Here is a 13375-nt window from a genome sequence, read left to right as displayed (position 1 = left end):
ACAAAACCCACATAGACCCTATAACAAAACCACAAATATCATGTATACCAAGAAAATTGAAGTTTTCTAGCTACTTTACCGTCAAAATAATATCTAAATTAGGCATACATCTTTTGTTTTGGGCTTCACACTTCTCTTTGTAAGTCCATTTTAAAGAGTTCAAAAGACTTGTTAAGTTCCCGAAAGTGCCTGCTTAACTCATTATTTAAACGCGAGTTTCAACCAGATGATGTCAGTCTTGTTTTACACAACAGAAACTCAGAATTTGAATTGGTTGTTTCCATGTCTGAAATGTCACCAATATTGCCAATAATGCACTGATGGCCTACTAACTCAAAAGAATAGTGTGCGCACTTACACAATTAACAATACGTACTTTATTGTCGCCTTTGCGCTAGGAATTTCTACATACTCAAATAGCAGAAGAGGCATGCCTCAATGGGCCCTAGACCTTGCAAAGAGAGGGGCGTGGGCGGTCACCTAATTTTCCTCCACTACCCCGTTTACAATCGTCAAGCTGGCGAAACGCCAGCAAAACATAAAGTCCTGGGTGAGTCAAATTATTTCCTGTCTCCCTACAGAACAAGTAGTCCGCTGTTGCCATCTAGCGGGCGATCAGCGAGGCACATAGCCTGCTGTCAACTATGTAGTACATATTAAATAGACATTATTGTAGATTTTTTTCTTTACGTCGCACCGACACAGATTGGTCTTTGCCTGGTGTGAAAATGGGAAACCACGGAAAACCACCTTCAGGGCTGCCGACAGTGGGGGTCGAACCCACTATCTCCTGGATGCAAGCTCACAGCTGCGCACCCCTAACCGCATGGCCAACTCACCCAGTATATTGTAGTTTTAGCACAGTAACAGCAGCAGATAAATTTGTTACTATATTTATATCATTTAATCGTATTTCTTAGGGTAGGCATTGCCTCAAATGACTCAAAGTAGTTTTGCCACTGCTATAAGTTACCTTTGTTATTTTTCAGTATATTATTACATCCTTTAGGTACACATTGTCACTTCTGTACATAATCTCAGTCTGTTTCAACTGCCTTACACTACCTCGAAACAAGCGTACGTATCCCTGCTAGGCAAAAGTATGATCCAGCAAGTCTGAGCCACTGTGTATCAGCTGTCATGATGAGCCATTATCTTCAGACCTTTTTCTGCAAAGCGAGTCCTTCAGTTTACCAAAGAGGTGGTACATAGGGTGCCAAATCAGGGTTGTAAGGCAGGTGTGGCAGTGTTTTCCATACTCGTTTTTGGATAGCACCCATAATTTTTTGCCAGTTGTGTGATTGAGCGTTGGCAGCAGCAGAACTTACTGCTTAAGTCGATGGGGTCGAATAGAGTATCATAGTGTGAAATTTCTTTATGGTTGCCACATATGCATCATAATATGCTGTGGCGAATAGAAATAGTATGTGGTATCAATAAATGATATATTTATAGGAATGACAAAAACGATGTAAATCACAGCACAGATAATGAAAAGTGATCGACTCACAGCACAAAGGATCATCAAGCCATATATATTTCGAGCTACTCAGCACCTAAGGAAGGCAGGTATCATTTCACTGGTGGGAACTTATCAGACCACGGAAGGGCATATGTCAGATACCGAAAACCATAAATCTCGTTAGGTTACGGCAACACAAAAATTAATGTGTTAGACATGACGTTTATCAATCAGCAGAGTCAGTGGAGCTTCAGCGGGCCGACCAAAAGGGCCATCCGTGGTAAGTGCAAAGTCAAAAAAAAAAAAAAAAAGAGAGAGAGAGAACAGAGGGGAGGGAGCACGCAACAAACAAGAATTAAAGAAAAGGTAATCAATTCAAGTAAGTTATATTTCAGCCATAAATGACTAGAACAGGCAGAGTGCAACAAACCAAGAATAGGAATCACACAGATATTAATAAGGGCTCGGCCCTTTTTACATTAGAATGCGATCAAGAGAGATCTTGATAAAAAATTCTTACGAACAACACCAAGAAGTTTCTGCAAAAACCCAAGTCCCGTAATCGGGAGAGAACCACAATTACTATATATATTTTTTTTGAAAATGACACTGATTAAGAATGAAGGGGGGTGGGGATATTAATACAATTTGACAATAGTGATTAAAGGCCACACTTACAATCAAATATCAAACCCAAAAAGGGGTAAGTAAAATAGAGAGTTAATACCGTGGAAAGAAAAGAAAGGAGACAGGCTGAGAAGGGAAGGAAAGCAGGGTGGGGGGGATTTTTCCAGGCTTCTTAAACCCTATCAGTTAGTAGTGTGAGCAGCCGCTCCGGCTTCAAGAAAAGTTCAGGATGTGGCAACACTTCTAACATTTGTCCAGATGTAGTTCACCATGTAAAGTTGAAGATTAATAAAGATATCAGTCTGAAGGACTCTGTTAGAATGAAAGCCAGAAGGGCATAGAATAATCAATAGTTCAGTCTTCAAGTCTTGATGGAAACACGAAAGATGAAAAAGTTATAACAGTTGCTCACCCAGTCTGTATGAAGATTTTCAGTGCAGCTTTTCTCAGAATAAAAATTTAAAACATCACAACGGACCAGGAGCCTGCGAAATATTCTGCTCTTTCCACTTAGGAATAATTTCACTCGATGTCTGACCCGCGAAATGAAGTAATAGCACGCTTATATAGGTGGTGAGGCGAGTCCAGAAATTACTCGAAGAAAAATACGTAAGCGTGACGTCACAGCGGAGCAGCAGCAGTGGAGTGGAACAGGCCAGTTAGTGAACAGCTGGGTGGGCAAGTAGATGGTGAGAATATGGAGGCAGTAGAATGCGACGGATGGCAGACAGTAAGAAGAAAAAATCTTGATGTAGTAGAGAGGCCGTAACAACGCAAATGATACCTTTCGTGGCTGAGCCATTCCTTATGACATTCCTGATGATAGTTGCAGAAGAAAGCAATCTTGAGGAAGATCAAGGAGGACCTTTCTGAAATAGATACAGGATGACATAATAGGAAGATCCCATAAAGAAATGAAAAGAGCTGACCGTGACCATGGAAAACGGCATCATTTCGTGATAACGGATCAGTCCCCGGACTGATTGCTAGGTGATGATGATGATGACATGCATTGGAATTAACGGTGGTTCCTTGAGACACGATGTCTACAAGCAGGAGTTCCTCCAAATTCCAGAAGCCATTACTTTTCCAGCTGTTGGTGCCACTTTGAATTATTTTCTTTGAGCAAATTCATGTGCACCACTCCATTGATTACCTCTTCATCTCTGGTTCGAAATGGTGCAGCTTTGTTTCATCTCTACCGAGCTCGATAGCTGCAGTCGCTTAAGTGCGGCCAGTATCCAATATTCGGTAGATAGTGGGTTCGAACCCCACTGTCGGCAGCTCTGAAAATGGTTTTCCGTGGTTTCCCATTTTCACACCAGGCAAATGCCGGGGCTGTACCTTAATTAAGGCCACGGCCACTTCCTTCCCAGTCCTAGCCCTTTCCTGTCCCATCGTCGCCATAAGACCTATCTGTGTCGGTGCGACGTAAAGCAAATAGCAAAAAAAAAAAAGTTTCATCTCTCGTCACAATTGTTGAAATGAAGTCACCAATATTATTCTCATATAGTGTCAAGAGTACTTTGTCATGTTTCTTTATACACAGCTGTCAACATCCTCGGAACTACCCTGAGGAAACCTTTTCCAACCCCATCTGTTTTGGTATTCTGCATACACTTGCTTCCTCAGGTACCAGTTGGTGTGACAGTTCGCTTGGAATTACACGTTCATTGCCCATTTTGCGGCGCAAGGTCTGCCACTGGGAGGAGAATCTTGATATGCCAATTGTTACCTGATTATCTGTAATCAGCATTGTCATCTCCATATAACTGTTTCAACATCTTGTGAATATTTCCCATTGGTTCATTTTCACAATAGAAACTATAACTGCACGTTGCTCATGACGGACATCAGCCGCAGCGACCATCTTGAACAAGTGCTATGACTGGAATACGTCTGGCAAATGTTTGCATTAAATTTAAGTACAATAAGAAAGGGTGCTTTTTATGTAGGCCTACTCCATAAATGGCAAAGGTGTAGGAAAAAATCAGCTCTGTAAGAAAATGTGGTGTATTAGTTTTGGAGTGACCCTCGTATTAATTCTCTCTAATGAATTGTTGTAACAGCATTCTGGAAACATGTTTGCAAGAAGATATTCAGATGGAGCTTATTGGATTTACTGAAATCCGCTATACCACAGAAAATTGTATAGCCTGCATACCTGATGGTTTGTTTGTATGCAATAAGGTGGAAGTTCCATAGATCTACCTGTTATATTGGAGTAGAAGATTAGTTAGCAATGAAGAGGAGTTTCATTTAATACATTCAGGTTTTGTACTTAAAATTTCTACCAATCACTCTGGTCTGGCGATTTATGAGGTTTTCCAAAACATTCTAGCCTATCTCTGCAACCAGCATTGCATTAGATTTGGCTGACTTTTTATTTTAATTTGGTATATAATATGAAAAGTAGCTTGCACAGGTTATTTTCATATTTCTTGAAACAATGACCATGATTTGCCTTAAATAAAAAAATCTTACATTGGGTGTGATACATAATTTTGGTTGCAAAAAGTAAAAGTAGGAGGTTAAATAGAAATGAATAACATCACAGTAAATATTTACTATTATTATGCTGTAAGGATTTTTATGGGTGAAAAAACTTCCCATAGTATTTACAAGCAAAATTTATTTTTTTGTGAGTAATTTCTACTACAGTTTCATGTGTTGTAAATATTTATGTGATTTGAAACATTTGAAATTGTACTATATCTGATGATATAGTTGTTGATTTAAAACTCCTTGAGAATCACTAATGTCGCACAAAATGTCCAAAATAAGACTTGTCCAGCACATCTCCATTTCACGCAGCTGTGTTTAGAGAATGATTACGAGAAAACCTGCAGGATGCAAACTCTCGTAAACTATCACACGGATATTGGCTAGGGAGCCAGTACTGACAATTAGCAAAATGTTATTCACACTAATGCTTCAAGGAACGTTATACAAGAATCTAAAGTCATGCATAGTTTGCCCCTGATTTTTAATACCTTGCTAAATTCTACCACTGGCTGTGCCTGTCGTTAGACCAGGAACGCAATTTCAGCCAGGACAGGCTGTGTTAAATATTGGGGTCCAATCGGCCTGCTTCTCCCATGATAATACATGGTATAGAGAAGATATGTGTTGCCAACATCACCATTCTGAAGCAGAAAAGAGTGCACTGGTATTAACATTGTACCAGTGGGATATTTTTATGTTGTGGTGTTGTCTTGATTTTGTAATGTAACTTATTCTGGGTAAACACCTATGGCGCTACGTGAGTGCCCAACAACATCAGTGTTAAGGACTGTCTTCTGTATGCCCTTAGCTTCATGGAAATGAAAGCCAATAGAAAAGTCACTACCCCCCCTGCAGGCACTCATCTGGCTGTGTGATTTAGCGATCCTGTGGCAAATATTTTCCGTATCAGAGCTAGGTGGTTTCTGGAGCTGGCAAAGTAAAAGAAATAAGAACCTAAACAGTCAGAATTGTCTCTTGGAATATGAGATTAATTACTGGTAAGAGTTTGGATCTGGAGGAAGCCATGAAACACAGACAAACTAATATTGTGTGTCCGGGAAACAAAATGGCAAAATCATGGCAGCAAAGCGAGATTTCTAGATTACAAAACCAAGCAAGGCTTTTGAACTTCACTATCATGGGGTTAAAAACAGCAGGAACAGTGTAGGCACAATTGTTTCAAGTAAAATGCATAAGAACATCAGCATTCACAAGGTGAGTGACCAGTTAATGGGTATCGTTGTAGTGATATAACAACAAATATGAAACACTGTCGGTGCATATTTTTTATTTACACAGAAAAGTGCATAGTGTGCAGGGGTATAAACTTAATCACTACAAAGTTTTGTCAAAGAACACGGACTCTTTGGGCACTCCAGCGCGTGGTAACGACCACAGAACTTCTCACACCGTCGACATACACAGTCATGGTTCGGATCGTGAAATCTAGGTACAACACATGCTTTATGATGGAAACCATGGACAGCTGCATGGATCACTGTATGTCTGAGGTCAGAGCAACTCTGACACCAATTGACTGTTGTCATTGCATCTGTTATATAGAAATCACTTCAAATTTTTGTCTTCTTTAATTTTAATTCATGTAAGAGCTCTTGATATGCCTTTGTTGATTGTAGAGTCATTGTATGCCGCAAGTCCTCAATGTAGAAAGGTTCTCAGGTCAGTTCATACACAAGTCTAGAGGGTGTGTATTCAGATACGCATAGGGCTCTTTTAAGGAAAGTTGCTTTCACCCTTTCTATGTCTTTTAGATATTTCTTTTTCAGGAAGGTCCAAATTGTTTCAATGCCGTAAGTTACAGTTGGAGTAACTTTGAGGCGGAAAAGTTTCAAGGCCGTTTTGATTGACAGTTGACTAAGGTGAGCTATGTCATTTATTGCTATGATTGCAGCCGGAGTCCTTTCCTTTATGTGAGCTGTAAATGTGGTTCCAGTTGTCTGAAAAGTCATTCCGAGATACTTGAATGTATTGACAATCCTTAAAGGCGAACCTTTGTAGTGTAATATGTCTGATGCTGCTCTTCTTCCTCCCCTTGTAAAAACCATGACTACTGTCTTCTGATCATTAATTTCTAAATTGTTTTTTCTTGACCAATTTGTCAGATTGGCAACTGCTTTTTTTAGTTCATCTCGATATGGCAATACCCCAAATCGGATGGAACACTGCTGAGGAGGAGGCTTTCTGGGTTGATGTGCAGATGCTGCTCAAGGGAATCCTCAGAGGGCATGTTGGACGATGACATTGTGAAGATAAGAGGTGGCACGGTAGCTGTAGTTTGAGAGAAAGAAACCAGGAGGGAGAAGAGATTATCCAGTTTGCCAAAGCTCATAATTTTATCATCCTGAATACGTGCTTCAAGAAACAACCTTGACACGTGGAACCAGCTGCAACCAACATTGATTCTAGTTGACTGAAAATTGCATGAAATACTATGCATAGCAAACAGACAGGTCAGTCAGAGTGGACAAGATCAACTGCTTCAAGTTCTGAAAGCCAGAAAGTGCACAGTTCGTGGACATAGTACTGAAATATTTTGACTGTTGTATTGAGGTTGCCAACAAATTGATTGTGGACCATCTGTGAGACACATTCAGGACCTACTGTTTGCTAAAGGCCAGAGAACAGCTTGATATTTCCAAGGGCCATCTAAACATCAGAAAAGAGGCATGGTTCTGAAATGACACTGTAAAGGAAACAGTTCGGGAGAAGAAACGGGTGTGTCATGCATGGACATTGTGTGGCCCATGCTTCATGGAGGAAAGAGCAAGCTGAAAAATGCGTATCCCCGAAGAAGTAGGCAGCAGCAAAAGCAGTGGCACAAGCTTGGAAACTCCAGAGGGTCAGAAGAGGCTCTACAAGATTGCAGCTCAAAGATGCAACAACATGAAGGACATCTTGGCATCAAAGTTCATCAATGATCAAGACAGGCTTGTTCTCAAGGACGCTGACATCAAAGAAGGCTTGAGAAACTGCTAAATGAAGAGTTCCCACAGAACAAAATTCCTGGTGTTACCCCAGTTAACTCAAGATGCTTTTGGTGATATCGCTTTTGAAGAAGTTGAGGAAGCGGTGTGCCAAATGAAGAATGGAAAAGCAGTAGGCCCCAGCAGAGTTGTGAAAGAGATATGGTCACTGGAATATTTGCATATTGTAATTTGTTCACCAAGATCAAAAATGGTGACCCAGTGCCAAACATGTTCTGGCAGAGTTTCTTGTTGCCATTTTACAAGAACAAAGGTGACTCAGAGTGTAAACTAAGAGAGGCATTAAACTCATGCCACAAGTAATCACATAAGCAAGTTCATTCAGATGAAGATACATGCTAACCCATGTGGATTTCTGCTGGGAAAGTCCACTGTAGATGCAATTCAGGCCATGAGGATTCTGATGGAACATAGAGATGCCATAGTGGACCTGCACTTATTTTACATTGGTCTTTAGAAGGCATTCGACAGATAACCAAGGGATGTAATTTGGGCAGCATTACAAACTCGTGCCTTGGGTTTTCCACATGTTGAAGCAATTGAAATGTGCTCTCAGAGGCCAACAATCCACATGGGACAATGACATGGAGGCATCATTTCAACAATGATTCCTGCAGCAGTTTGGAGACTTCTTCCACAGAGATATTCTTTGCATATATCACTATGCGATAGGTGCTTCAATAGGTTTGGCAATGACGTGTAGCTGAGGTTAGTGTACTTTTCTACCAGGTGTTTGGTTTTTAAATGACTTACTCACATAATTAAAAATCGTACCTGAATAGAATCCTGCGATGTCTTATCTGAATGCTGAATAAATTCTACAGTTATGCTTCTTCAGCATAATATTTAACAACACATTTTTAACCAGGAAATATGGTGTGTGAGCAAAGATAACAGATTCCTTTCTGGAAGCAATATTTAGGATGAAGAATTCTGACTTCTGTTAGTACTTTACCCTTTGTATGGTATGGAGGATTCGTTCTGTTGAGAACTGAATTTGCAACTAATGAGACAGTGAAATTACCAAAAAATGAAATGTTATTGTAGTCATCTTCTCTTCTTCCCAGGACCAATATATGGCAAGGTGATTTCCCTGGAGAGAACACAGGAGAAGATGGTTATGTATCTACTGCTCCAGTCACAGCTTTTCCTGTTAATGGATATGGGCTGCGAAATATGATAGGCAACGTATGGGAATGGACTGCTGACTGGTGGCATACATCCCACTCTACAGGGAGAACAAAAAATCCGGTAGGCCTAAATTTATATACTTGAATGGTATCACTGTTGATACTCAATGGTGGACTGATAAGAGGAATAGGTCCAATCTGTTTGCCAATAGTCAACTTCCTCAGTTAGTAACATCAACAGTTAGGTTATATTATAACCATATGTCATCTGCCTTCCAAACATGTTTCTCTTAATTTAAGACAACATCTCATATTTCTTCTTTCATTTTGTCACCGGTGGTGAGTTGATAGTCGGCGGAATCATTTTTGACTTGACAAAAGAAACTAAGGAACTAACATTTTTTGAAGAATTCGACTAAATTTTTGTTGTTGTAAAAATTATGTAAAAATTTGTGTGTTTTATTTTTGATGAAGTTGTATTTTAAAGTATTTTCAGGACTCACTGAAGAGACAATTATTTTCTTAATCATTGACATTGATATTGGAGATCTCCAGTAATATGTTTTTTTTGTAACCCATTTTTTGTATCACCCTGTAGTGCCACGTGGAGGCTTCGATTACGAAATCGCTGAGTTTCGCAATCGAAATCTCTAGAATGAATTTCCCACATTACCATATTTGGTGCTATAATTCTATTGGTGAAAATAACACTAATTGGTATTGGTCAAACTTCGGATCGAAACATAGGTAGCTTCCCTGACTGGCTGTTTGAGTATTTCCCAATTTCCGGCCTTTTGGCTCCTTAGCAAGAGCAAGGCTCTGTTCAGCGTCTTTGGTTTTCGTACGTCGTAACGATCGGACGCACCTTGTAAGGTGGTCCGCTCACCGGCTCCAGCCATCCCGGGGTAAGCATGTTTTCTATTTTCAAGTGTTAACGTAACCTGTAAATTCATTCGTTCGGAGTTTGCCTTAGACCCTGGTTTTCACCGCTTTTGATTTGTAATGCCGTAGTTCGTAAACTAGGCATACCCTTTATTTTGGAGGCAATTCATTTTATTAATCTTTTGTGAATATGTAAACTTTAATTTTTTTTCTTCCCAGTTGCCTCCAGTAATTCCGTATCAATTTAGTGCACACCTGTTGAGCTTTGCGTCCCTCACTGATGTGTATTAGGAGAGTACTGTTTCTCTATAGGCCTCTGCGCTAAATTTAATTTCTGTTGTTCCCTTCCCTTGTAACATTTTTCAACTTGCCTTATATGATGTTTGTAATTAGGTCATTGTTCCCTTTAAATTTTCATTCTAAATTTCAACATCGAAATTATGCTCACTTATTTAAATGTCATTGTAACTTTGTGTAAACATTCACTTTCCTGAGAGAAACATTGATAGGAACCTCATGGTTCGATTTGATTTTAAAAAATTAATAATGTTATCTAACCTTGTGCACTTCATACCTTGAATCAGTTCTATATGTTAAATAAATTAGACAAAGGGTTAATGTTCTCGCGTTTCTTTCCCTACAACGTCGCGTAAGGTCTCGTCCTCTAGGGTTTCCCGGCCTGCTTCCCATACTTCCTTTCTCTAGTTGTCATGTTGGTTATCCTGCGAAGCCACGTGTTTGTAAAAGGTAAAATGTTTTCCTGTTTGATCATCGGCTGATGTCGTTCTGTAAGGTTTGTTATTTTGCATTATCAAATAATTACGTGTTTTATATGTATCTTGTATTATGTGCTTCCTTCTGTTTAACTAGAGAAAGGAAGTATGGGAAGCAGGCCGGGAAACCCTAGAGGACGAGACCTTACGCGACGTTGTAGGGAAAGAAACGCGAGAACATTAACCCTTTGTCTAATTTATTTAACATATAGAATTGAATCAAGGTATGAAGTGCACAAGGTTAGATAACATTATTAATTTTAAAAAATCAAATCAAACCACGAGGTTCCTATCAATGTTTCTCTCAGGAAAGTGAATGTTTACACAAAGTTACAATGACATTTAAATAAGTGAGCATAATTTCGATGTTGTAATTTAGAATGAAAATTTAAAGGGAACAATGACCTAATTACAAACATCATATAAGGCAAGTTGAAAAATGTTACAAGGGAAGGGAACAACAGAAATTAAATTTAGCGCAGAGGCCTATAGAGAAACAGTCCTCTCCTAATACACATCAGTGAGGGACGCAAAGCTCAACAGGTGTGCACTAAATTGATACGGAATTACTGGAGGCAACTGGGAAGAAAAAAAATTAAAGTTTACATATTCACAAAAGATTAATAAAATGAATTGCCTCCAAAATAAAGGGTATGCCTAGTTTACGAACTACGGCATTACAAATCAAAAGCGGTGAAAACCAGGGTCTAAGGCAAACTCCGAACGAATGAATTTACAGGTTAAGTTAACACTTGAAAATAGAAAACATGCTTACCCCGGGATGGCTGGAGCCGGTGAGCGGACCACCTTACAAGGTACGTCCGATCGTTACGACGTACGAAAACCAAAGACGCTGAACAGAGCCTTGCTCTTGCTAAGGAGCCAAAAGGCTGGAAATTGGGAAATACTCAAACAGCCAATCAGGGAAGCTACCTATGTTTTGATCCGAAGTTTGACCAATACCAATTAGTGTTATTTTCACCAATAGAATTATAGCACCAAATATGGTAATGTGGGAAATTCATTCTAGAGATTTCGATTGCGAAACTCAGCGATTTCGTGATCGAAGCCTCCACGTGGCACTACAGGGTGATACAAAAAATGGGTTACAAAAAAACATATTACTGGAGATCTCCAGTATCAATGTCAATGATTAAGAAAATAATTGTCTCTTCAGTGAGTCCTGAAAATACTTTAAAATACAACTTCATCAAAAATAAAACACAAATTTTTACATAATTTTTACAACAACAAAAATTTAGTCGAATTCTTCAAAAAATGTTAGTTTCTTAGTTTCTTTTGTCAAGTCAAAAATGATTCCGCCGACTATCAACTCACCACCACTTTATTAACAACTAGCTGATGTACCCGTGCTTCGCAACGGGATTCTATACTGTATACATAATTCTAGGTTAAGTAGTGTACATATTGTGAGTAAGATTATATTAAATTGTATAGCTCTTAACGTTACCCCAGAAACGCGATGGAGAAGTCACCATACGTCTTATCTCATGTGACGCGTGGGATAGGGAATTTTTGTTGTAACGGCAGGCCATCTTGCCTACTGTCAGTCACAAGTTGGGGAGTTTTATTTATGATGGCATACCCACTTGCCTACTACCAGTCAGTTGAGTTGGGCAGTTTTCATTAGAATGGCAGACATTCACTCTCCACCTGCCTTTTTACATCCTCAGAAAGACTGTCTTTGTGGTTTTCCCAACTGAAATCAACATAGGTCATTACAATGAAGTCAGTAGAACTCTCCCTATATTCAAGATCGTCGTTACTCTTTAACGAGTCCATTATTTGATGTTCTACATTACATACAATTTTCTAGTTTTATTGCTAGCGCGTGAATATTGACTAGCTTAACTTGTACTTTCTTTCTGGCATCAAGATTGTGCCTCTCCTATGGAATTCGCGTCATATGTCAACCTTAGTTTGTTCGTTGTTATGTGCCTTTTGACTGGTTCAACTTGGACTCACGATAATTCAATGAACTCTATTTTAACTCTTGTTTTTACGTATTTCGAAGGAATTCCATCCTCACAATAATTAATCCACACTTCACGCATTGATGTATATTTTAATGTCCACAATGTCTATTGTCATACTTTAACAACCCCATGATTGTTTTTAATTTCACAGATTGCCGTCGTTAATGCATTTCATGACAAATACTTGTTTTTAACTTGCACATATTTTGTTACAATCTCAAGTCTGTTATATTGTGTTGATAGTTGATTATCACTTTTTTATTATGACATGGTTACTCTTTTGATATGAGGATACTATTTTGATCATTTTTAAGCTCAGGGCCCTGACCTAGTCTTTGTGCATTAACGGCTGATGATGTTCGCTATGCCAAACGAAACATGTCCCATTATTTAATACACTTCATGATTATACAATAATTCAATGAGTGTATTGTAACGTATTGAATAGGTGGTTGTAAATAAAAGAATTTTATAATTTTAACATACCACTTAGTCGAGCAGCTCATGTCCTCTCTCCTAAGTCTTCCCAGCCCAAACTTTACAACATTTCTGTAATGGTTACTCTTTTGTTAGAAATCACTGAGCTGCTTTTCTTTGGATTTTTTCCAGTTCTTGAATCAAGTAATCCTGGTGAGGGTCCCATGTGCTGGAACCATATTCTAGTTGGGGTCTTACCAGAGACTTCAGTGCCCTATCCTTTACATCCTTGCTACAACCCCTAAATACCCTCATAACCATGTGCAGAGATCTGTACCCTTTACTGTATTTACAATCACATTTATGTGATTACCCCAATAAGATCTTTCCTGGGCCGATGACCTCGATGTTAGGCCCCTTTAAACAACAATCATCATCATCATCATCAAGATCTTTTCTTATATTAACACCTCGTTACTTACAATGATCCCCAAAAGGAACTTTCACCCCATCAACACAGTAATTAAAACTGAGAGGACTTATCCTATTTGTGAAACTCACAACCTGACTTTTAACC

General features: G+C 39.1%; 1 protein-coding gene across 2 annotated transcripts in view; it reads left to right on the top strand.

Moving 5' to 3' along the window:
* LOC136858751 (formylglycine-generating enzyme) overlaps positions 1 to 13375 on the top strand; it is a 43119-nt gene that overhangs the window by 9949 nt on the left and 19795 nt on the right. For both annotated transcript variants that reach the window (XM_068227924.1, XM_067138516.2), the window contains exon 3: positions 8667 to 8850. In XM_068227924.1, the coding sequence (XP_068084025.1) occupies positions 8667 to 8850 (184 nt within the window). The remainder of the gene's footprint in view (positions 1 to 8666; positions 8851 to 13375) is intronic.

The sequence above is a fragment of the Anabrus simplex genome, chromosome 1, assembly GCF_040414725.1.
Source record: "Anabrus simplex isolate iqAnaSimp1 chromosome 1, ASM4041472v1, whole genome shotgun sequence".
NCBI lineage: Eukaryota > Metazoa > Arthropoda > Insecta > Orthoptera > Tettigoniidae > Anabrus > Anabrus simplex.
The sequence above is the reverse complement of the archived record's forward strand: the minus strand, read 5'-3'. Positions and strand labels throughout refer to the sequence as shown.